Source organism: Callionymus lyra, chromosome 9, assembly GCF_982586985.1.
Source record: "Callionymus lyra chromosome 9, fCalLyr1.hap1.1, whole genome shotgun sequence".
Classification (NCBI taxonomy): domain Eukaryota; kingdom Metazoa; phylum Chordata; class Actinopteri; order Syngnathiformes; family Callionymidae; genus Callionymus; species Callionymus lyra.
In genome coordinates this window covers 2,072,679-2,099,230 of record NC_141826.1, presented here as the reverse complement: position 1 = coordinate 2,099,230, position 26,552 = coordinate 2,072,679, and the positions used below count along the sequence as shown (strand labels likewise).

The 26,552-nt window shown below is 40.3% G+C and overlaps 1 protein-coding gene across 1 annotated transcript in view; it reads right to left on the bottom strand.

The window, feature by feature from the left end:
• The window catches only part of gpc3 (glypican 3), a 110,464-nt gene that overhangs the window by 25,320 nt on the left and 58,592 nt on the right, over positions 1-26,552 (bottom strand). Inside the window, exons 3-6 of the mRNA XM_087799533.1 lie at positions 20,440-21,125; positions 11,318-11,451; positions 10,880-11,005; positions 4,981-5,092 (exon numbers count right to left, since the gene is read on the bottom strand). Coding sequence (XP_087655659.1) covers positions 4,981-5,092; positions 10,880-11,005; positions 11,318-11,451; positions 20,440-21,125 — 1,058 coding nt within the window. The remainder of the gene's footprint in view (positions 1-4,980; positions 5,093-10,879; positions 11,006-11,317; positions 11,452-20,439; positions 21,126-26,552) is intronic.

Below are 26,552 nucleotides of genomic sequence, written 5' to 3'. Positions count from 1 at the left end.
GTGTGACTCTGAAGAAGTCCATCGACCCAGATAAATCTCACGGTGTCTCATCACAGTCCATCAAGAGCGTTAGTAATAAAGTTTGTGTTTCTAATGTGTATATCACCTGTGTATACGGTCGCAGCTGTCCCTTCTTAAGTGTGTGAGAGTTATGCGGTGAAGAATGTTACATACGAGCAAGGTGTCGAGCGCACACTGGCCAGGCTCAGCGGCTTTAGAGGAAGTGAGACTGCGTGATGGAAATGTTGGCGCTCAGGATCTGGTTTATTTTCCATCCTGAAATCCTGTTCTACCTGCAGGATTTTTTCCCAGGTTCTGGCTTCAATTAGGGTGGGAAGCAGGCGGGAGAGGAGGGGATCTACAGCCTTAGAAGAGCTGGGGGAAACTGTGGGGGGAGCGGGTGACAGAGCTGGAGTCTGTCAGACACAACTCAGCACAGCTGAAGTGATGGAAGGACAAGTGACAGACCACGATAGGGGCTCATGTGAAGAGCAGGCCAAATGTTGAAAATCCGAGGTGAAGGTTTGATCACTTAAAACTCTCGTTCTGTGTCGAGAGGCCAAGAGGAGGGTGTTGGTAGAATCCTGGGAGATGTGACCCCACGAATGGCCCACTCATCGGACAAATGAGTGGGAAACACTCGGTAATCAGACCAATCACGTAATTGCGCCATTTTGCCACCAGCTCAACCATCTCCTGTGAGATTAGCCGTCAAGAGTGGAAACATGATAGTCTGGGAAGTTAAACAGATGTTGAGAAAAACAAACTCATCTCCAAGAAAAGAAACGAAAAAAACAGCTAAATAACATGACCCACTTTGGGACAGAGACCTTTAGACAAGTCCTGGAACTTTCAAACAATATGTGGAACGAAAACAGGACAATAATCTTATCGGGGTTTAGAATATTAGATTAAAAAGTGAAGCTTGTTGCAAGTCACAGCATCATTTTAGGGCCCTAAGGTTGGTTGTTCAAGCCCTCGTCCAGACAAGACTTCATCGCTACCATACAGACGATGTCTGGACGACAGATGTGTGAGTCGGACGAGAGGTGGTGACAACTTTGACGGGGCCAGTCGCAGCATTTAGTTGTATCACAGCCTCGAGGTTGGAGGTTGTAAGTTGAGATCCCTCTGACAACAAAATTACACCACATATTTCCAGCTTCTGTTGAAGACCAGTCCTAATGTTGAATCATGGGAAGGGGACAGAGCCTGTTTGGCTTCACAGTAGAAGTGAGTGGTGGTATGTTGATGGAAGCTTGTCTATATGAAGCTGACATACTTCATACACAACACACAGGCAGGACCTAACATAGGCCATCACAGTGTAGGTATGGATAAACTGTTTGGGCTCCTCTATGTTGTTTAAAGAGGCTTTATCTGCAGAAGAAAGCCGTTTCACTTCATCCATTTATAGAGCACTGCTGACTTTAAACTTGGCTGAAGCGCGCTTATGACATCAGCTGCTATCAACGTGAGAACAATAAGCTAAAGGCGACTCTCTTTAGTTCTGCCTCCCAGAAGCTAAAAAAAGTTCCCCTGCCTGGACTCTGCTGACTCTCGGAAACACACTGACAACATGAGAAATTACAAATTCACGCAGCATGTTTAGCAGGACCCGTCGTCACAGAGCACTCAGGGCTGCAGGAATGCAACATCAGGGGGGTTCAAGTTGGAAGGAAGTTGATTCTTTGGTGGGGCTCCATGGTCTCCCCGCTGTTGGAAGGTTCAGTCCCTTCGCTTGTAGCTAGCACACATACAAGCGGGACTGAATTGTAGTTTTGAAAGTGCGTCAGAAGATCTGGAAAGAACATTGATTGTTTTCACCGCCTCGGCCAAAAAGTAAAGTAGATTCAATCAGAAAGCATGTAAGTCTTGCAAGACAAAGAACAGAAGCTTTCAATGAGCCCCAACATCGACTGAGAAGTAGCAGAGCATGTGTTGGATTAATAGATTCAGGTACTATTCAGGAAATGACCACTATGTTGGTCCATCCTCTGCCATGTTTTCACTCATGTTGACCCAAGATATTATCACACCATATTTATTTTAGGTATGTATGAAACTTTTTTAGCATTTGAAATATCCTTTCAATCAATGTGACAGCAGATGTCACCAGCGTCTGTGAGGAAGCTTTGCATTCCTCATAGACAGAAAAAAAACTAATTCAGTCTACAATACAGTCGTTTGAGAGAACCCTGTCATACCACTTCAACCATGTTGTCCTCCAAATGTCAGACCTCAGGAGACTTTCCTACAGAGGCATTAAAAAAATAATTATGTTAGACTTCGGCGTCAAATTTATGTAACATTTGTAATAAAAAATCATCACAGATGGAGAGGAATGAGAATAAAAACCAAAAAAACTAAAACAAACTACATTACTTCAAGTGATAGTTCACCCAAAATTCAAACTTCACTAATTTTCTTCTCACCCTTATGTCCACTAAGGGTTGGATTATTTTCAGAGTATAGTTATAGGCAAACTGTACATTAATTAAAAAAAAACAACTGAAGTCCCAGGGACGAACTTCCTCCGAAAAGACACTTAAAAACATCCATATACCTCCTTACTGCTCGTCTGTAATCTCCATCTTGTATTGCAGCCTCGGCGAGAATAATTGTTCCGGAATAATTATACAAGTCTATATTTTGAGCTTGTTTCTGGCAGACGTTGAAAGACTAACAGCGCTATAAACCGAAGGTACTCCGGGTAAATATCGCGTTTGCTTCCAGAGCGCACACTACTGACTACACTGGAATCGCTTCCAATGTTTACCCGGAGTATTTCCGGTTTATATTTATATTTACAGTATATATATTTAAAAGTCTGCTACAAACAATCTTAAAATATAGACTTGTATAATAAATCCAGAACAATTAGATTCAATTAAATACAAGATGGACATTTCATACGAGCAGCATGGAGGCATACGGCTGTATTCACGAGTCTTTTTGGAGGAGGTTCGTCCCTGGCTGCTCAGTTGCTTAATTAAAATGGACATACATATTGGCCTTTAACTCTTGAAAGAAACTAATTAATCTGATAATAGTCCCATCCCTTTGGTCACATGAGGGAGAGTAGGAAATGAGTGAAGTTAAAATTTCGAGTGAACTATAGCTTTAAAAGAAAAGAGCATAGGCCTCCACTAAGTTCCACAAATAATGTTATTTTGTACCCAAGATTGTAAGAAGAGTGGAGCACACAATTATTGTTTCAGTCCTTCTCACAGATTTACGAGATGCAACTGTTTTTTCTCCTTCTAAGAATTTCAAGAAACTTCCTTAATAGAAATGGATATTTAAAACTTACATAAAAATGTTTCAATATTGAGGTCTGGACTTGAACAAATGAATCATGTGGCCAAGACATATTCTGATCTGTTTTGTGTTCTCTTGGACAACTTGGAAAGTTAAGCCAGATTTAGAATATTAATGCAAAACAGAGCTGTTTTGTGAGACACGGTTGTGTTTCATATAATGGAAAAAGAAACTAAAAAACTTTCTGATTTCTATAAATCTCACTGAAGAGAAACACAGAACACTTATGATCAAATATAAAACATAGAACACTTAAGATAAAATAATGATTTAATATATAAAGTGATGAATAAAATGATGGCAACAGGCTTAACTCTGCTCATTGTCTGGAAGCAGCATCACACTGAAGTTCTGCCAAGTCCATTCTTGGACTCAAAAAGAAGAGAACAAGTTGTCGTTGAGCTTCTCGAGCTTCACTCTGCGTGTTTCTGCTCTGACTGCATCCCAGTGGAAGGCGTTCCTGTTAAATCGTACACCTAATGAGACGGATGATTTGCTGTGAAAATATTTGTGAAATTTGATTTCTCCGCACATATAAATGCAGCGCTGCGCCTCGTAAACTGTTTTACTGCGTAAGAAGTATGCTGTTGATGTGATCACATTTTTGTTAGATGTTTATCCAAGTGGAGGGCCAGGCTTGCTGTTCCTCCTTCAAATAAAAATGATGGAGAGCTTCAACATGGACTTTTTTCTCTACAGGAACACCAGCATATACGCAATACGTTTTTGTTGTTGTCTCACAGCAACTGCTCCATTTATTGATCATCTTACTGAAATTTACAGTGTCCATGATCAATCAAAAACAATTAATCATCATTAACAAACAATTTACGATCAAATTTATTTTGATAATATTGTGAAAAAACACCTTTTGTACACATAAAGTTATTTTTTATATAGATACCGATATATATTATTTTCTTTTTAGAATTAATTAATAACCAAAACAATTTCAGGATTATACATTTTTTACACATCTTAATGTGGGAAATTTCAAGAAAGTTAATTTAGTTTAAAAGACCATTAAAGTGACTTTACACATTGATCAGACACTTCCTGAAGCAAATGTCCTTACATGGCCACATCCCCTTCATCCAAACTCATCAAAACCATCCTGGTTCTTCAACTCTGGTGGATCAAAGTGGATTTCATCGCTCTTGAGTGAAGTAAACAAGAGAAGGAGAGAGACACTTACAGAGCTAGAACCATGCAGGAGAAGCACATTTCAAGAGAGGAATTTTTCCTCAAACACATCTGTTCACAATGTTTTCATCTTCTCAAGACAAATGACCATAAATTATCTGAGGGTCGCTGAAGTAAACATGGACGAGGTGAAGAAAGTTCAGTTGAAAACAAAGGAGGCTTGAGCTGATCCAGCAAAGACGACGTCCAGGTTATAGTTTGAAGGTCTCACTTTTAAGTGAGGGTCTGCAGACACTAACACTGGACCATCGTGGGTGTGTGTGTACGTGTGAGTGGGTGGGATTGGAGGTGGTCAGCACCAGAGATCTCTTGTGTTGACAGCTACAAGTGCTGATGAATCCATCGTAGAGACGCTTTTAGAGAGATGGTTTCTATCCTGACTACAAAAGGGGCGTGACAGCTCGGGTATGAATGAAGGATGAGTTCAACCTTTCACGAGTTTTCACAGAAACTGACCTGGTTTATGTGCTTCAGTTTGTCTATGATCTGGCTGATGACCGGCTCCGGAGCCTTGTTACTGCGGGTCTCTGATCCAGATGACGGTCTCTTCTGACTGGTGCCAACGAACCTGAGGAAGAAAAAGAGCTTTATTAAGCAGCGAGGAAACTTTTTTCAACTCACGGTTCTGATTCCAGCGGGATTATGTCGCCATCTAGCGTTGATTTAGTGAAATTACCTTTGGATAAAAAGACACTGAACATATTTTTGCGTTTAATGATGAAACCTTTTTTTATTTTATTTTACAAGGTGAGGTAAGTTGTGTTTAAATAACAATTGTATCAATTAGTTTAACTTCATTCTTAAAAAACCCAAAAAGGTTTGTTGTTTCAAGATGAAAACGGCATCACAGAAAACGGGATTAACCAAAGCTCACACAGATTCAACAAGAAAAGGGGCAGAATAATTCACTCTGATTCTTTTCAAGCTTTTCAAGTAATGCGACTGTGGTGTATTTCTGCAAACATAACAAATGATAACTTACGCCAGGAGCTCAGGACATTATGTTACAAGAACTGACAACATTGAAAGACTGACAAAAGTACCACAAATTCAGGCTTCAAAGGCAGATTTTACAAATGACAAACCTCAGTGTGAGAAATAATGACCTTATACAAGAAGTGGGGATGCTTAGTATCGCACTGTTACTCAATCCATACTACACTACAGCCACAGCTGTCTGTGACATACAGTAGAATCCCTCATCTGCGTTCAGATCTCTCAGCATGTGAATCTCATCTGCTTGCATCTTAACTCCTAAAACTGGTTGAGATCCACTCCATGTCTCCTGCTGCAGCCCAAACCTGCTGTGAAGATTGACAACCCGACTCTGAAGCCAGAGGGTCCAGGGGTCAGCTGCAGCTATAAATGTCACCCGCTTTATTACTGCAAATATTGGAAAGATAATTGACAGGCGATTAATTCTACTGCCCATTGTGAGAGAGACAAGGTGTGGTTGAGTTCACACTGCTTCCACCTGCTCCCTGTATCTGCCTCCCGCTTCTCAAGAGGCTCAGAATACATTTCTTCACTTCTTTATTCCTCTTATAAGCCGTCATCACACTTCCGCGACTGCTAATTATCACTTTAATAATGGAAAGAAAGCATCATCCATTAGGGAAAAAAGATGAGGAGAGATTCTGAGGGATAAGAAGCAGCGAGAGTTTTACATGATGGACCAGCAGATGATGTTGCTCACAGTGTGAAACACCATCAAACTCTTCCCACCGCTGATCGTCTCACTTGTCAGCCTATGAATCGTAACCCAGCTGTGGTGTTCTTATTGTTTGCCAGGAGCGTTCCAGTCCTCTTGCCCCAAAAGATCTAATCCAAAGGAACATTCTGGGATCAGTCTGGAGGAGATGGACGTCTGGCACGTCAGGAAAACAACAGAAGGTGACACTGAGGCTGTTAAAAGGACCTCAAAGAACATTATGTTTTTCACACCACCTGATGGATCACACCTCCACTCTGCTGCACGCCAGGCAAGGTCAAGGGTTGACTAATGTGTTAGAGACATTTTTTTTATGTCTGTCTCGTCGTATTGCTGGTAAAACAGGTGAACGCTGAATTTTAATCTGAACACACATTTTAAATCAGTTTTTAAAAGCTTTTACATTTTTCAAGAGTGTATTAAGGTTGAAATAGAACATGAATTAAGATGTGTTAGTTGTCAATTTGCCTTTGTCTGTGTGATGATCTGTCATTATTACTCTGGGGCTAGTTATTTTAGATATATATTCACAACTTTGGGAGACACTAACAAAAAATGTGTTTTTAAATTCACAGCCAATTAACAGTTGAAAGGGTTCGGTTATTTAACAAACACTTTCAATGACACTTGAGAAATGATATTATTACAACCTATTACCAAAGTAGTCATGAATAATTAAGACAAAAATAACCATATATGTGTTATAAAGGGCATCATCTCCTACCTCTCTAAAGAGAAGTCATCCAGGAAAGGTAGGAGATGAAGCCCTTAATAAACACATATATGGTGGATATTTATATTTAAAAAGCATTTGGAATGGTCTAATATCCAGCAAACTTAAAATGTATTTGCTCAAACCTTTGCAGTGTTGTAAATACCGTCTGCAGTGACAGATTTTCAAGATTGCGGAAGAAAAATTAAGCAACCTGCGATTTTGCAGAATGAAAAAAAGCCTCTAAAAGTCGGATCAGGTATGTTTACGTACCTTTGTTTACATCATTTGTGTTGTTCTAATTTATATAATTATACTGAGTGAGCTTCTTTTACTTACATTTATCCTTAAAACCTTATTCATTTTAAAGCAGGGAAGACTTTTATTTGACTTGTTTATTCTTAGTATTATTATTATTTAGTTCTGAACTTTTTGTGATCACTTAATAATCTTGACACTTGTTCCACATTGTACCCCTTAGTATTTTGTTTCACCAACTTGTCAACTTCACAGACCGTCTACGTATTTTCGAAGTAATAGGGAAATAATTAAAATATTTTCTTTTTCTTATTTTCTTTTTGTTTGCAAAATGCTGATGAACACCAAACTATTTATTTGAATAAATACCAACTTTGTAATTCTATATGTTATTATTGTTGTGATATCTTTATTAGTATGTTGTGTGAAAGGATGATGTGTGATTTATAAATTGTTTGATACACTTCTAGTTGTAGTAACACAAGGAAGAGGGGATGAAAGACCGGTGGAGGTGTTAGGGAATGATAACTTTGCTGCAGAGGAGGATCTGTGAACACTGAAAGTAGAGTGAGAGAATAAAGAGTTACAGTAATGTTATGAGTTACAAAGCTATATATAATGTAAATGTAAGCATAATTAAGTTTAAAAGATTGTAGTATGGAGGCTTGTGTTTTTGTAGAAATCATTTTCAAATTGCAGAACAAAGTTTGGAAATTCTGCAATATTGCTGATCACTGGAAAAATTATTTCTACCAGTGATTTGTAAGATGACTTTTATACAAGCAGTGTCAGTTTACTGGGTATTAAATATTGACGGTCAACCACAACCTTGTTAGAAATATCTTCAACGTATCTGCTAGTAATACAGTCAAAATGAATACATCGGTATAGATTACTTGTTTAAGTCTGCTCTTAAACCAATAAACTTTAGTTTTTGTGAGAAGATTCAGATACATCCATAGCTTACAACCTGTCATGTTTGAAAGTAGAGGTCACAGATTTGGGTTAAAAAAGGTCTAGTGATAAAAACGTCAAGCAAGCATGTGACCTCAGACTGCTCTCTAATTGGTTACTTCTCATTTCCTGGAGAAATGAAATGACGAGGTGCCAGCAGATGAGAAGGAAGTTGATGGGACATCTCACCTGTTTTAAGAGACAGAAACAGCAAGTCCTCAAGTTGCTACTCTGGTTGTGTTTCAATAACTAATGCTAGCCGGCTAACCAGAGATAAGTAAAGAATGAAACTGTGGTTAAGATAAGTCATCTGTCAGTCATGAAAGACTCAAGTTCATCAAATAGTTCTTTGCCATTTATCAAGAGATTACAAAAATCCCGTGGATTTCATTGGGATTAGAACACGTTCTGTTTTGTGTCGCAGGTGTGAAAAACATTGCAGCAGCTCAATTTAAAGTTTTCTTCTTAAACGACTCATCGCTCGCTGCAGTGAATTAATTGTTCACGCACGACAGAACGTCTTATCTTTCATCTCATCGCTCCAGTCTTCAGGCTGCTTCTATGGGAGAGAGGGATGAGAAATTGAATGTTTTGACTTGACACGGCTTCACGTCTATTATCACCGTTATCAGTGTGATGCTCTTTGATGTGATGCGGCTCTGATACCGGCTCCTGCTGAGATGGTAAACATGCGCATAAAAGCTCCATATTTAGGATCACTCCTCAAGTATTTGGAGGCATTCAATAGCCGACCTCTTTTTTTGGATCTAAATTTACCTCCATGAGACAATAGTGGCTCAGTGGGTGCTTTTCCTGAGCTGTGCCGGGAGTGGAGATGACGGTTTCACCCTCAGAGGTGACTCTGAGAATTGCTTGTAATCTCTCCAATCGTCATGTCTCCCAAATACATTCAGTCCGACTCGTAATCATCCCCTCAGGACATCGCTGCCCTCTCGCCAACCTGACGTCTCCTCGCACGGCGACAGACTGTGCTTCAGCATTTTTTCAGACGTTAAATGGAAGCGTCTCTGAGATGATTAAATTCCAAACATAATTTACAAGACCTTCGAAAAAAAAAAATATCCATAACTTCCTGAGCCAAATTGAAATTGAAGCCGGCTGACGGTGCAGACGGAGAGAAGTTATGTCAGGGAAGGCAAAGGGTGAAGTGAAATATCGTGAAGACCAAATTAGATTCGGCGGCAGATGAAGGAGGAGAGAGCGATCGAAACGGCAATTAACTACACAAGGAGGAGGCGACAACGCATGTGACATTAATAACATCTCATAGAGCCAAAGTCAAGATTTACACATGCTCTCGCTGGGAGAGGCAGCTCATCAGCTCAGAGCAAACCTACCCTTCAACTCACCTCCACACCTCCAGACTGAAACAAGACTGTTGTTTCAGCAGCCATGTCGAGAGACACCAACACTGAGCAGCATGTGCAGCTGCCTGTCGAGTGTCCTAGAGAGCCTGCGTGACTTCGGGCGAGCATATGTCTGCGTGCTGTAATTAGTATGAAACCAGACCTTGATTTAGAGGTTGGTGAGTCGCCACATGCTGTACACTTCAGCGAGCCATTCATCCAGGAAGCCGGTTTCTTACGACGTAAAAGTGAAACTGAAGGCCGTTTTTAGAAAGACGTGAGCCAGGAATGACACTTTAGCCAAGCGCTAGGGTAAGTAAGTAAAACACACTTTTTAATGATAAATGACATAATACTGAACAAATACATAAATTAATAAAAAATGTTGTGCAATAATATAAATATAAATAATTAAACAAATTACATCCTATTTAATTTTAATGTATATATATCAAATTTGACTTATTTATGCATCTTTAAAAAGCATAAATAAAAGTTAAAATCTACTATTACTATACAATATGGACAGTATGTTTATTATAAACAAAAATGAAATCAGATGACATTTATTTATTTTTGAAATGTATTAACTTTTTTATAATCCAGTCACTTTTTTATACATGTACACGTCAAGTTTATTAATTTTAGTTAAAGAAAAAAGTAGTTTTTGATTTAGCAATTTATTACGCTAGCAGGGAAACTCTAAACAAGACAAACATGTGAAGTGAAAAGATACCTATATTAGGCAAAAATCTAATATTGGGAGCTAATATTAGCAGTCTAGCATGCGGCAAAAATTGGTAGCATTCTGCTATGCTAACGGTTGATCTAAAGTTGTTCTTCAGAGCTTTTTTGTACTGTGGGCTGGTTAAATGTATTACATTTACAGGCCAACATTCTGAAAAATACAAGTAAAAAAAAATACAATCAGCTAGCGCTCTGGACTGGTTACAACCTGTGTATTTGCATCCATGTATATTTGATTATATGAGTTTGTGTTTTACTCATTATCACTAGTCAAGAGTCACATGCTAATATTATTTCAGAGAAAAACTGTTTTCTTTTTCTAAATGAAGCAGCTTTTAGGCAATAATAATAAATATATTTTTCTGTGTGTCCAGGTATCAAATGTCTCACGGACCTGTACCAGTCTCTAGAACATTAACCACATTTACCACAGACCTGAGGTTTAAAAATAATCTTGTAAACTGTATGCGCACCGAACCCTCACAGAGAGATGTATAAGAGCTGTTTACAAGAAAGAACATGCTCAGCTAGCTGCTCGATCGCTTCTGTCATCTTCCTTGTAATGCTGGGAGTGTTTGAAAATCAAACCCACTCAAGAGTATTTACCTGTCGGTCATCTCCTGACCATTCCAACAGAGGGAGTAGTTTCCCGGAGCTGGTTCTCGGCTGCACAGCGCCTCCCCCAGACCACTGTAGAAGGAGCTGAAGCCCCTCAGGTTGGCTATAAACTCCCTGCAGAGGAAGATACAGGAAGTGTCAAAGACTGATGGACGTGTTTGGTGTTTTCATAAGATAAAACATGTTTGAAGTCACTGTCATTTTTGGGGCCATATGCACCAATCATGGTTCATTTGTGAAAACAGACTAATTGACCTGAGCTCGGACCCCTGACACAGGTGAGGCCAAAAAAGAAACCTCAGGAGACACAGATAATATGATACGTATTTTACACATTTCTGATTGTTAGCAAGGACTAATCCAAACTGAGTCATTATGATGGCTTGTCCACTTCCTATCCCATGTAACATTTGTAAAGCTGCTCACCTGCGGAGGCCGGCCAGAGTCTCATCGGTGTCGTGAAGCGGCTGCATGTGTCGGACTGCAGCTGGGAGCTGCAGAGGAGGTGATGCAACAGAGCGAGCCGGCCTTTGAGGAGACTGTCCACACTTCCCACTCACCTGGGAAGAGAGAAGGAACCAGAATCAACCACAGGAAGCGGCACATCAATGACTTGAGTGTTTATTTCCAGGAGGGATGAGTGAAGAGGATTTGCATGACAAACATTCTTACTCAGTCTTTTGCCGTCTTGATTCAATTTGTCGCGGCAACTCTTAAATTTCCGGGCACGTGGCCTCTGGTTTGTGTGAAAATATTCCACATTTCCCCCTCGCGGGATGTTTGCACGATAAACAAAGTCTCTCACAGATTAATGGAGCCTGCACATTCTTCTCAGGTGCAATAAAAATGCAAATGGCTGTTAATGTTTAGCTAGTGGTTTAATGATCGGTTGCTGGTTTAATTTCCCCGGAGCACACTGACCCGGCCTTAACTCTGCCATGTCATGTGAACGGCTAATTGTGCCCAGCGTCCCTCTAAGTGAATCGCCTGTCAGGACGCCGCTGAATACTGATGCAGGACGTCTTCATGCGGAAGCACAGAGGACACGCTGGTGTTCCGGAGCAAGAAGTTATGCTTACATTGTCATTCAACGCTTGCTCAGCACTTTAACTCTGGAGACAGGTTTAATAAACACACACGCTGATCATGTTCAACTGGATCACACGCACACAGTCACGAGCCACGTCTGAAGCTACGCTGCCAGGATTTATTTGATGGAAAGAGAAATGTTCTCACGGCCGTCTTTTCTTTTCCTGGAAGGTTTAAGAAGTACTTTCTGTTCTTCAGCTATCATGGAAATGATTGAACCACAAGCTCTGACCCACTGGCATGAAGCAGTTTAGTGGTCACATAGACGGCGAGGCAGTTGTAAATAGTAGAGATTTTGAACATCCTTTTATAGATAATCGCTTGACAAAGAGATAAAAGCATTGACAAATAATTTTCAGTATTCAAGATGTTGTAAAATGATTGATAAGAGAGAAGGTCGGATCATTGAAATTGAGATTGCTTTACCGTCATCTCCATGACAACCATGATAAACCTGGCAATATAGTTTTGATATGTATCCATGTCTGGTGGAAGATACTTCTATGATATTGAGGTTAAGAAACCACTAAACTAAAACCATGGTGACCTGTGCAACCATTCAAATAAATATTTGTTTTTTTAGTTTAATGTTGTAATATGTGACTCTTTATTTACTGTTTTTTTTAAAACTTTTTTAACCAATTTATTTAATTTGAAAGTACTTTGATCTTGATAAAACCTTTTTTTCATCTTTTCTCTGAACAAATATGTGGTTTGTTGCCTCTTTTAGTGTCTCCTGGCAGAGCCATGGTCTCAACACGAAGTTCTCTCTTTAAGCTCCACAAATATCAGTGTCATTAAACTGAATTTAAACAAAGACGACTCGTGCAGACAAACATGGCAGGTGTTGCAGTGCTGGACTGTTTCAAATGTTCTAGTTAGGGCACACACACACACACACATTGAGTCATTTGTCTAACACATGAACACACAGGACACAAACACGCACACTCTTGCTTGACGGACAGTAGTTGTATGACAGAGAGGTCAAACACGATTATCATACTGTCAAACTTAGGAACAAATTGTGGAGACAATGTACACTTAAAGCATCGCTACACTAAATATTTGTTATTCATTTGTTATTACACACATATATTCACACACATTAACAGATGCATGCACACATTCATTTGTGTCTCCCAAACACCTTTCTACACACACAATAAAAAAAACAAAGATATACAATCATTTATGCACAGACACACAATTTTGTACATACAATCATATGCTCTTACATAAACACACACACACAATGGTCGAGGTGAATTTGTCTCTGTCCACTAAGAGGGGGAAGTTGACACACATCAGCACAAACATCAATTGTTCTCTTTGTTGTCACACAACTCTTCCACAACTCAGAGCTTTCTTCTGCCTGCAGCAGGAGCTCATGATTCATTGGACCGGTGTTCCTCTCTGCCTTCCCGTCTAGCCGTAGGGGAGTCATCGCCCAGGGGAGAAACTGATTCAGCAAAGACCCCCCTCCTCTGTCCCCAACTGTTCCTGGATTCTTCTAGTGAGGGGCTCATTACCACAGTATTAATATCACCCAGGGCTGCACTAACACAGCCAACAGGAGAGTCTGAAGATAAAAACCTGTCTCAGCACGAGGGCTTGGAAAATTATCTGCACACCTTTATCTGCAGCGAGCAGCCCGTTGCACTGAGGGGGAGAGATAAGCGGATGTCCAGTAACACCGACTTGCATGCATTAACACGCACACACACCGTTCCAGCGGAATATTTGCATAGATTCCGAACACATCAAAGTTACAATCTCACTCTTGTGTCCATCAACGCTGTCGAAGACTATGTGGTGAGTGTGCGTTCCTGGGGAGTTGGGGCTCAAGGGGAGATGCTGAGTCAACGTTCCTCCTCCTCCTCCTCTGTTATTGTTGTCATCAGCAAAGGGAAAAACGCACACAATCCATTTTTCCACTGCGGTTTGAGTGAAGCGAAGAATAGTATCTTCGAACAGTGTGTTCGGAAAACGCAACATCACAAAAGACGTCTACTGCAAAAAAAATGAGGACTATGTGTGTAATGTTGTGACATATATAGTTACACACATGATTCTTCATGAACAAAGCAGCTACATCAAGTCAGATTAGAAACCAAAATGGTGACTCAGTTGATCCCCAGAGTCTTTGCTAATGACTTATAATGACACCATTACCTTCTACAATGTCTGAAATCATTTTCTTAAGTCACCTTATATGACAAACGGTTTCTTTGATTTAACAGGATAAATGTCTTGGTGTTTATGTCTCTTACCATCTAACCAGAGCTAAAACGCTTTTAAGCTGTTGTAATTATATGAAGCAAGGAAAAGGGAATTACAAGTTTTTTTCCAGTCTGATTCAAAGTTGTGTTCTCTACATTATTAAAGGAATACTTGCTAGATATAATATTCCATACAAAAGATACTGTATTGTGTGAAACGTTAAAGCAGCACAACGAAGGATTAAACACATACTTGGGTGGCTTTTGACTCAGTCCGTCAAACTGAGCCTTAGAAACCTGGGTGTTGTTTTTGACATTGTTTTTGAAAAATGTCTCTAGTTCAACACTGCAGAAAACTGACCACAAACTGTTGCAACAGTTTGTTTTCATGTCTTAACAAGAAGGAGCTGTCTTGCGTGAAGTTGATACAGAACTCTGCAGCGAGAATTTCTTCACTGGCTGCCAATTTCTTTCAGTATCAACTTTAAAATTCTGGTTCTTACTTTCAGACCTATTCATAGTCAGGCTCCTCCTTACATCAGTGATCTGATCCAGCCTTACACCCCAGCTCGGGCTCTGAGGTCTGTGGATCAGAATCTACTGATGGTTCCACACACACGGTTCAGGACCAGAGGAGAGAAATCCTTCCAGGCTGTTGCTCCTAAGCTTTGGAACGATATTTTTCTCTCTCTGCGTTTGATGGATCTACTGACTCCTTCAAGAAGCATCTTAAGACGTTTTTATTCGTGTAGGCTTTTCCTTGATTCTCTGAGACTCCAGTGTTTGTCTTGGTGGTGTCTTGACCTTTGAAGCATATATTTAATTGGTATTGTTTTGATTGTTTAAGCGGTTTGTGACCCTGATCTGTAAAAGCGCTCCACAAATATAAATGACTTACTTACTTAGATCTGTTTATGGTAACAGTGTAAACCATCGTCTGCCAGGCCTTATTTGATGGAAAGAGAAAGGTCTGGTTTTCTTTTCCTGGAAGGTTTAACAAGTACTCTCTGTACCTCATCTATCATGGAAATGATTGAACCAGAAGCTCTGACCCACTGGCAAAGCAGTTTAGTGGTCACATACATCACTTGACAAAGGGATAAACGCATTTAAAAGGCAATTTAAGTATTCAAGATGTTGTAAAATGATTGATAAGAGAGAAGGTCATTTCCATGACAACTATGATAAACCTGGCAATATAGTTTTGATGTATATCCATGTCTGGTGGAAGATACTTCTATAATATTGAGGTTAAGAAATCACTAACTAAAACCATGGTGACCGGTGCAACCATGCAAATAAATATATATTTTTTAAGTTTAATCTTAAAATAATTTTAATAAGTATTTTCAAAAGATACATCTTGAAAAAGCCTTTTTATCTTTTCTATTTACAAAGATGTGGTTCGTTATCTCTTAGTGTCTACTGTGATGAACCAACAAAGACAGCCTCAACAGGAAGTCCTCTCTTTGAGCTCCACACTTGAAATATCAGTGTCATTAAACTGAATTTAAACAAAGACAACTCGTGCAGACAAGTTGATATGGCAGCTGTTGCAGTGTTGGACTTCACTCTGGTGATAACCAGAATCCACAGGTGCTGCTCTTGTTCAGATCGTGGTGTTTGTCTTCAGCTAAGTTGTCCATTGGAATACGGGAGAGAGAGATGTAACGTATGCTAATTCAAATGTCGAGGTGATTTTGCGTGAAGATCTGTGTCAAGAGCAACTCAGATCTCGTCTAAACTCGGTCAGATCTTTCATCCACCCGTCTTAACCTACTTCGTGTCTTCATTTTCTACCGAGGGGTCGCGAGGTGATGGATGTCTCCTCGTCTCGCTCATGTCCTTCTCCCCCCTGGGTCTACTCCTCTCACTCCCTCCTCCTCACCCCTTCCATTCTTCCTCACTTTACCCGTCTGCTCTACCTCCCTCACCCGTCTTCCTCCTCCGTCACTGGTAAAAATAGAGCTTCATAAATCATGCATCTTCTCTCGCCGCGGCACCAAAAAAGAAATAAATGGGAAGGAGAAGTTGAGGATAAGATGTAGAGATGGAATAGGATGACATCAAGCTCCAGGGTAATAGTGTGGAGGCTGACAGGGGATGAGATTGGAGCCGCGGGTCTCTTGGCTGCCCCCCTCTGTCTCTCCTGATCCCCGCTGGATGGAAGAGATGTTTATGTGTCGACAAGAATGAGTGGTCATCTCTCCTGAAGACTTTCTAGTCAGCGGAGGAGACTAAAGAGGTGTCTCTCGCACCTCCAGGACTTTTCTGCCAAGACTGTCGACCCGACCGTCAGCACCAGTACCAGGGGTGTTACTTTGCGCAAGGGACAGAAAAGTGGGAGACAGTCTGTGACTGTACGATGAGCTGTTAGGAGATATAAAGTATTAACTAGAACAGCATCAAGACAGTGCATACTTCCACCAATAAACAAATAAAACCAAACATGAATCAAAAAATGGCTGATGGTAAAAGCGATGTGTCTAAACCAGGAATTGAATTAAATCCTTCCATATGACTTAAAAATTCTAGTTTGACTTAACATGTGAGTGGCTCTGGTTTAAGGGATACTTAAAGATGTGTTCTTCCTCTCTGCTTTGGAACAATCTTCCTCTCTCTTTGCGCTTGATGGAGTCTACTGACTCTTTTCTGGAACTCCTGTTGTGTTATCAGTTTTATCTTGATCTTTAAAATATATACTTTATTGAATATTGTTTTGATTGTTTAAGCGCTTTGTGACCCTGGTCTAGAAAAGCGCTATACAAATAAAAATGTCTTACTTACTTACTTACTTAAGGTCTGCTATGCTCGTCAGTCACAAGATGAACTGTATGTTTGCAGAGAAAGAGAATGTACATTTCTCATCCAGAGTGACGCATATTTAGTTTTTTTTCCTTGGACTTAGTCCTAAAAGTAAGATTTCCATAAACGTGAAGTCACTGACGGACTCTAAAAGACAAACCTAGATTATAATCAGAAAGTATATCAGTGCAAATCTAGTTTATCAGAATAATATAAATAATAGAATAATTCTACAAACATACAAAATCCTCACAGTTCATCATTATTTCCAAACTCAAAAAGAATAAATAATAATAATTAAAAAAAGATCAAGCCACTTTTTATAAAGTTAAATCAGCGGAAGCGCGGCGCCCCAGCGCCCTCTATGGGCCAGCCACCACTGCCTGCCATCAACCCAAACTGTAGCTACTTTAAATTATTGTCAGTACACCCCAAGTGTCTCCAAGAGTAGACAAACAAACACTTTACAGGATCAACAAGTCGTGCAGCATACCCTTCATTTTATAATGTTGATTCCCTTATTGGGTAACAGAGGCTCGAAGTGTATCCCGGCTGCTAAGGTGAAAGGCAGGGGACTCCCTAACATGTTGTCAGCTTGTCGCAGGGCACAAGGAGACACACTGCCATTCATTTACTAACTCACATCGATGGACAATTTCAAATGTTTCGGAATGTTGGAAATCAGAGCGGCCAGCGATTCATACGAAGGCAGCCAGTTTCCTCAATCTGGAATTGAACCAGCAACCCTGTGATTGATAAATCGCACGTTGTCTGTGCAGGCTAAGTCTCACTGTCCCCTCATTGTGACTCCTTGAAGTTTCTCTCTTGTGTGTCCTTGGAAAGACAAAATTAGCTGCTGGAGAAGACAATAACTCTGTCCTTTCAATAACACCGGCGAGTCAGGAGTGTCTCTGCAAGATTACATTCAAGCACTCACACGAGGCTGTCACGGAGCGAAACAATACTCTGACATGGCAGCTTTAATCCCATATACTGGAACCACAGTCGCAAACACGAGGAGAGTCATCTGCGGTGACTGGAGCGGCAGTCTTAAATAAACTGGAAAAACAGAGAGAAAGATTTCCCTCGTGTCAGCGATCCAAGGAAGCAGCCACATCCTCCGCCGCAGAGTAAGTGAGGTCAACCTGTGTGTTAATAAATGATGGCTGCTGAGTGAAAACCTGGTCACAAAAGGGATTCGGGGTGTGAGATTGAAAAGTTCAGCAGATATACAGCAACAGAAAAAAAGGTCCTCCTCGGTGACTGTGGCAGAGAGATGCCTTCATTTTTCATGAGCACTTCTCCTCCACTTCACTCAAGGGCCGAGACCCCGGCTGATGGTTTGTGGCAGAACGAACCACACAGAGGCTGAGGCATCCGTCCGTGTGACTCACAGCAAACATGCATCTTCTCACCTTCGCTCGCTTTCTTAACCATCCACTAGCTCAACAGACCTGTCGTTGAATAGTTGCTGTTGTCACTCTCATGAAGCCACACACGCCTGTCGACAGGCACTTTTAGTGATCACCGACAACATATCACTAGGATTGCTTAGAGTCAAATGTTTGACCTAAGAAGGCCAAGAAGAGAGTGCAGGCAGAAAGGAAGGAGCTTTACAGTTCATAAGTTGAAAAATGCTAAATCTTAATGTCAAGTAAATATAAATATCTTAACCAGGGGTCTCAAACTTGTGGCTCGCAGGCCATTTGATTTGAAAATGGATAGTCTGTTCCTCAAAATCAAGTATTCATGTCAATGAAACTGCCAGTGTCATCAAAATGAAAGTCTCGACACCATTGTTTATGAACAAGATCGTCAAATGGCTTTGTCATTTTTTCATTATGACAGAACTTAGGTGACTCTATCTGAAAATGCTCAAGACAGCACTACACACTACTTGTACAGCCATTTGAAAACTACAGTAAAGTTATACATTGCTTTAGTTAGGAGAGTAAGTGAGTACAAGACACCGAATACGTATGTTTCACATTTTTACTGTATATGCTCTTTGCAATTCTACAGTATTGTGCAAAAGAAAAATACACTTCAGTCACTTATTTAGAACAAACTTAAAAAAAACACCCCTTTAGTAGACACAAATGTGAAGAATATAACAGGACAGATTGTAACTGAACATATAGGTAAATCATTCTGGCACATCCAGACGTTCCTGTCTGTCTGGTCACATATTTTCATTTTCTTCTCCCTCTTCCCCTGTTTTGTCCCCTTCCCCTTCCTCCCCGCATCCTCAATCCTCTTCTACGATGCCGACCTTCCATTTCTGTGTCACAGAATTGTAGTGATGGTACACGCTATGTCATAGTATTCATGGGATTCATCCCTGAGTGACTGTGGTTACAACTAATACTTCACACACCTACTTGTGAGTGAAAGCTGAAGTCCACCTGAGAGCAATTGTTCAATTTAAAAATGATAAAGAAAGGATAACAATTTGCTTGACAGACTTTGATAACTAGTTCAACAATTTTGTATGTAATGACTCAGGCAATGAAATGAAGACTATTGGTTTTATTGGGAACGACTATTCAACATTCATTCATTTTGACTGACATGACATAAGAAAATGACAATGTTATAAAGCAGAAGAGAATTGTATGAAAGCAACTGATAGAAGTCCAAAAGCACTTGCAATGTTTTCAGAGGAAGGAGAAATTGCTACTATGATATGCTCAAATTACTAAATGACATCTCTCCGGTCCTTAAAACTCTTCACTGGCTTCCAGTTTCTTTCAGGATCAACTTTAAAATTCTGGTTCTTACTTTCAGAGCTATTCATGGTCAGGCTCCTCCTTACATCACTGATCTGATCCAGCCTTACACCCCAGCTCGGGCTCTGAGGTCTGTGGATCAAAATCTACTTATGGTTCCACGCACACGGCTCAGGACCAGAGGAGAGAAATCTTTTCAGGCTGTTGCTCCTAAGCTTTGGAACGATCTTCCTCTCTCTTTGCGCTTGATGGAGTCTACTGACTCCTTTAAGAAACATCTTAAGACGTTTCTATTTGTTCAGGCTTTTCCTTGAATTTCTCGAACTCCTGTGTTGTTCTCAGTATTATCTTGACCTTTAAAGTATGTACTTTTTTGAGTATTGTTTTGATTGTTTAAACGCTTTGTGATCCTGGTCTCGAAAAGCGCTATATAAATAAATATTACTTACTTACTTACTTACTTACATACTACAACTCCACTGCCCTTGATTGGTGGATTAAAGAAATGTAATTTATCATCCATAATAATATACATTGAATTACTTCAATAGTGTGTAACAAGCTGATGGTTTGGGTCACTTGGTGCCCATGGAGAAGCTCACAATTGCAAAAAGGTTTGTTACCCAAGTATAAGATGGTGACTTCATGTGGCCTCAGATATCCTCAACTCTTTCTAGCCAAATACTGCGCGATGACGACTCACCAGTGTACTGAGGCGGCTCTTGGCACCGACAGCGTGCTTGATGGCCAGCTTGATCATGGACGGCAGCCTCAGAACCACGGCCTCCATGTCCTGCTCCCCTCTCATGCCACCAGCCAGCTTTCCCAAACCATCGATGTAGGTCCTCCAATGAGGCTGCACCTCCGCCGCCCCCCCAAGACAGCCCTGCATCACTGCCTGACAGAAGCCCCTGCAGACCGGCGGGCCCAGCAAGCCCTGGCAGTGCGGACAGTACCAGAGCCGCAGCAGTGCGCGGCCACAGTCTCTGCTGGGGCGCAGGTGGTCTGTGGTGTTGACCACCTCAATGCCAAGGTTCAACGCCTGCAGGAAGACCCGAGTAGCCAGAAGAGACTGAGCCAGGCGGGTCATCATCATTTTAGGATAGGGCCCGAACGCGGCAGACTCCTTCCAGACTTCCTTCACACACTCCTCGGAGAGGGACGTTCCGCTTCCACCCAGCAGGCGGCGATACGTTAGTGGGAAGAGGCGGCTGTAGAGCAGCGTCACCATCTGGTCCACAGTGGAGTCGGAGCCCAGGATGTAGAGCGACATGTCCAGGAAGAGCTGCCCCACCAGAGACTGGGCTACTCCGCCGAGAGCTGGAAACTCTGACTTGAGCATGGCCAGAGTGGAGTTCCGACCGTGACGCAGGACCAGGTCAAACGCCTCTGTGGGGACCAAACAAAGACACAGTCAGCAACTTTTTGTCATGAACCAACATCAGAAATAAACACTTTAAGTGACATGTTTGTCCTGGTGAAATTAGCTCCTTGGCAGATGTATGCAACATCTCAGTGATCGCTAAATGTCATTGTCTTTCATCCTCCATTGTTTTTGTCGAGAGATTTTTCAAGACAACAAATTTTTATTATAAGATTGCTTCACAAAGACAGAAAAAGGAAATAAAAGAGAGAGCACATGTGCGCTTGAGGATCAACCAGAGAGAAAGAGTGTGAACATAATGACAGAATCTAAATCATCACTCCAGCAGCAGAGAGATGAGACTTCACAGGACAATGGTCAGAGATGCTACAATCCTGTTTACACGACAGGAAGATGGACCGAGCGCCGGAACAGAGAATAGAACCGGGTTTATTGGTTTCCGCACTGCAGGAGCAGAACATGTTATCTTTGTTATTTCATTCACCTGCTCGGACATTTTCATTTCTTGCTCTTTGACTTTTTCTCAGATCAAACGATGCTTCACATTGTCTGGTCATAGAGTGATTCCAGAACAAATGTGACAGCTCTTCATAGTTAGCTTACTTAATATGGATTTAATAACGTTGTTGTCACACCAGGCAGACACAATTTAAATGAGTAAATATCACATTCTGAAATGAGTTTCAAAGATTTGCATGTCAGGACTTGGGGCAGGGAACCCAGACGCAGAAGCAGGAAACAGGATTAAATGAACAAACTACTTCTACGTTTAACAAAAAGAGCAGGCATAAGGCAATGATAAAAAGGCACAAAAACATCGGTCAACTGAACTAACAAGAGACAATAAATAAGTGACTTTATTTACAGATAAAAATTAAGACCAGAAACAGTTTTAATTTCAATTGTATAAAAAAGAGATATGTCAAATACAATAGAATATTTAAACTCTTCATTTTGGCCTTAAATAAAATATTATATGTTTTACTCACGCTTATATTGACCCATTAAATACTCAATATTTATCTTTTAATGACAATAAACTTTAGCGTAAATCTAGCAAGTCACAGAAGGCCCCATGCAATATTTACCAATCAGAAGCAACATAATGTCTTTCCTGACAGCAATGCGTCTAACAACGCGTGATCGAGTCATCGTAACTTGACCTTTTCAGTGGCGGGCCGTCATGGCCAGCAAGGTCTTCTCTGCTGGCCTAAACATAATCAGAAAATAAATACATTTTTTTAATTATTTTTTTATTTTTTTTATTTATTATTTATTTTTCATAAATATTTATTTTATTATTCCTCATAGTCTTTTCTTTATTTATATAATGCACTGATGTTCATTTAATGATAAACATCTAATTGACTTATAACAGCACACACTCAGATCCCTGTGATGTTTAAATAACCTTAAAGTACCGTGTGTGTGCGTGTGTGCATGTGTGTGTGAAGAATGCTGTTGAAATAGTAAATAACCAGTAGCCAATTGAATAAGTTACCCTTTGGGGTTTATACACTTATAAAACTGACACTAAAGGAGTCAGAGCCTCACCAACCATGAACCTTACTGCACGTTACTGGACACAGATGATACAAATCAGGGCACTCAGGTCACAGGGACACAGGGATCAGGACTTTCACAATAAAACCAGGAATTGATCCAAAAAGTTACCTTAAAAGACTGGACATGACAATGTATTTGTATAACAATATAATAATAATAAATGAATAAAACTCACTTGGCAGCACCTGTTTTTTGGATTACTTAGCTGCTTAGTTTAGTGGAGATCAAGGGTTAACCTGATTCACCTAGAAATTGGTAAAACATGTAAATAATACATTAAAGGACTGACCCTCGCTGTTACCAATTCATGCAAAACAAGTAGTGGATATTTATTCACAGACTTCATGGAAACTGCAATATTAAAAAGCAAGTTCTACTAATGAATAAATCCGGTTAATAAAGGATGGAGGACATTCTTTAACTTAATAGAATATTTCAAAAGCTCCAGGGTTTGATACGTAACAGTTGTGTTTTGACTGATGCACTCTCTCTACTCTTGTAATGTTCTTTTATTATACTTTAAAAACCAGAGAGCTGCAGAGACAAAGATTCTGGCATCAATTAAAAAAATGAAACATTTCTGAAAATTTGATTTTAAAAAGATGAGGTTGGTTGAGTTTTTTTCTATATGTTTAAAGTCATAAGGACTTTAATGTGTCTTTAACTCTTTTGTTGATTTAAGTGTCTCCTAAATTGATCTTGGACCTGTATTGTACTCATCAGTGTGTCTTGTTTATTTCTCTGAGGATCTCGTTTACGGAAACTTTGCTGTGATTGGTCAAGCATCGAAGTTTGTCATGCAGCGTCATCAATTCCGGAAGTCACCCTCTCCAAGGGACGGAGGAGAATAATGCCCATTATTATGTAAAAGTTGGATTTTGACATTAGTTGCCCTTCAAGAATACAGTTAAAAATATCCTACCCTCCCTTGATGGTCTCTTGGAAGTAGGGAGAAGTGAGGGAAAATGGTGAGATCTTTAATGTGTCCCCAAAACTAGTTCAGCAGGTAGAAAAGGAACAAATAAGGGCCATGTGAAGGGCTCTGGGGAACTCCACATAGGAGAGGTATTGTTAAACATAATTTCATCCATTAATGCTGATGGATGCCTGACAAGTTTTGTGAGGTTCAGCAGCACCAAGACAACGGAAATGAAAATATGAATGTTGACTGTGCACCATCGGTTGTACACACTCTTTTCTTAAACCGCTACAAAAATTCATCTGATGTCTTTACAGCCGCAAACCAAAAGCTGTCTTGCAGCAGAGTTGTAGTGCCAGTAGCTCACGCTCAACAACAAGGAGGCCAAAAAAATTCTTCTCGCACGATGAAAGTTTGGAAACGATTTACACGGTCTAGCATGTTGATTTGGGTCCGTAAACGCTTCGTCTGCAGACACGACTTTGATAGCAAACAGGCTTCTGTAAAAACTCACTCTCTTTCAAGCGCTAAGAATGCTTTGTGTAACAGACAAACTAACTCTCGCTCTTTAGTTTTCATTTTAAACTGGGTCGGACAATGAAGATCAATATCTAGTTTCTGCAGACGTGAAGTGTCTTTAATGGACAAACTTGTTTCGCGAAGAAAAACATTTCTAGTTGAAAAGAGATTGAACACAAAATGCTTATCTCATCCGACTTGGACAGATGATGTGTTGAAATATTCAGTGTTATGAAAGGTTAAAACAACTTCATGATGTGAATGTAGTAGCATGTGCGGCTTCTACATAAGTAAAACACTTCCTACTGTGATCAGTGACGAGCAGATGTCCTACTACTGAGCGGCTGATAGAAGCACAAACACAATGTATTGCTAGAAATCAAACAATGGCTGAGTGAAAACACTTTGCAGCTAAATGTGGACAAAACTTAAACTCTGGTTATTGCTCCTGATGATAAAGTTCCAGGGTTGAGTCAGTACTTGGGTGACTTAAGTCAGTCTGTCAAACTGAGCCTGAGAAACCTTGGTGTTGTATTTGACAAAGACATGTCTCTGGTACAACACTGCAGAAAACTGACCAGAAACTGTTTCCTTCAACTGAAAAAAATCTCTTAACTTAGGAAAATGTTGTCACAACGTGATCTGGAGCTTATAATCCATGCATTTGTGTCTTCTCGTCTGGACTATTATAACAGTTTATTTTGTTGTCTAAACAAGAAGGATCTGTCTTGCCTGCAGTTGATACAGAACTCATCAGCAAGAATTCTGTGCCACTCTAGTAGAAGAACTCACATTTCTCCAATCCTTATAACTCTTCACTGGCTGCCAGTTTCTTTCAGGATCAACTTTAAAATTCTGTTTCTCACTTTCAGAGCTATTCATGGTCAGGCTCCTCCTTTCATCAGTGATCTGATCCAGGTCCACGCTCCCAGACCAGAGGAGAGAAATCTTTTCAGGTTGTTGCTCCTAAGCTTTGGAACGATCGTCCTCTCTCTCTACGCTTGATGGATCTACTAACTCTTTCAAGAAACATCTTAAGACATTCTTATTTGTGCAGGCTTTTCCCTGACTTTCTGGGACTCCTGTGTCTGTCTTATGTGTCTTGATCTTTTAAAGTATATATTTTAACTCTGTGTTGTTTGTGATTGTTAAAGCGCTTTGTGACCCTGGTCTAGAAAGGCGCTCTAGAAATAACCATTACTTACTTACTTACTTACTTACTTACAAACACACATCCAGATGTGAGTATAATCCCATTTTAATGATGCAAATCCTCTTTTATATTCAGCTACTGAAAAGTGAAACAAGTGGTGACCGCAGAGATATTTCGAACAGCCCATTGACGAAAGCATGTAATTCAGCTGCTACCTGTCGTATCTCTTACACCGGAGAGAGAGTCTAATGGCGGAGAGAAAGACTAGAGGACTGTTCATGAATGTAATTCAATGGTTGTAAGGGTCAAACTTAGAAGCATCACAATCCCATTTCCTGCTTACTCTGATCGCAGCCTTTCATTAGCGAGAGCCAGCGTGGTGTCAGGTATCCTCTAATGGAGGGGAGGGCGGCACTGTTTCAAAGACCTGTGACATTCTGGATACCAACGGGGGGGTCAAGAGCACACACAAATGGAGCTCATGCCCACGCTGGCAGGTTGACTCAGGCTTAGAATTAGCATAAATGTGAGAGGGGGTTTGGGGTGCTCCTGGTGTTGATATGACAGCAATAACTTTGTTCCTCCTCGTCTGCCCACGTTAGAGAACAAACGTATTAAAGAGCAGGATCTGTGTAGTGGCATTCTTATATAAGCCGTTTGCATTTATTCACATTTGAAGTGGACTCGACGGTGTTTGGTCTGCTCTGAGTGTTGGACAATCCACAGCTCAAACAAGGAATATTAATTCCTTTGGTTCTCCCTCTACAGTCTGACAACCTGCGCTCATCTGCTGTTTACATTACAACGTTTGTGATGGATTATGTTTATAAAAGTCACATTTGTCGCTCAGTGGGTTTTTCTTTTCTATATTTCTTTTTTTCTGGTGCATTTCTCTCCTCTCAGTGACAGGCACGATCCACCAACTAACTCTTGAGTCATTTTAGCAGACGCCATAACTTTATCTTTCTTTTTTTTTGTGGTACCCTTGATGATTCCTGTTTTTCTTTTTCCTTCTCTGTTCTCTGTTGCGTCTGAAGCCCTTTTATTTAACTGTTGAAGGGCTCCCTAAATATTATGAATAAACACAATAATACAAACACAATGATTGATATCCTAAATTTAAACCCCAAACATCAAAACAGGAACATAAAGGAAAATTGTATTTCAGAAATCCACTCCTGAACTATTTGGATTAGATGTGGGTTAATGCAGGTTAAAGTTTTACATAGGACCAATTACTCAACCAAGATTAGCCAAATATTGATTTGTCAGCCC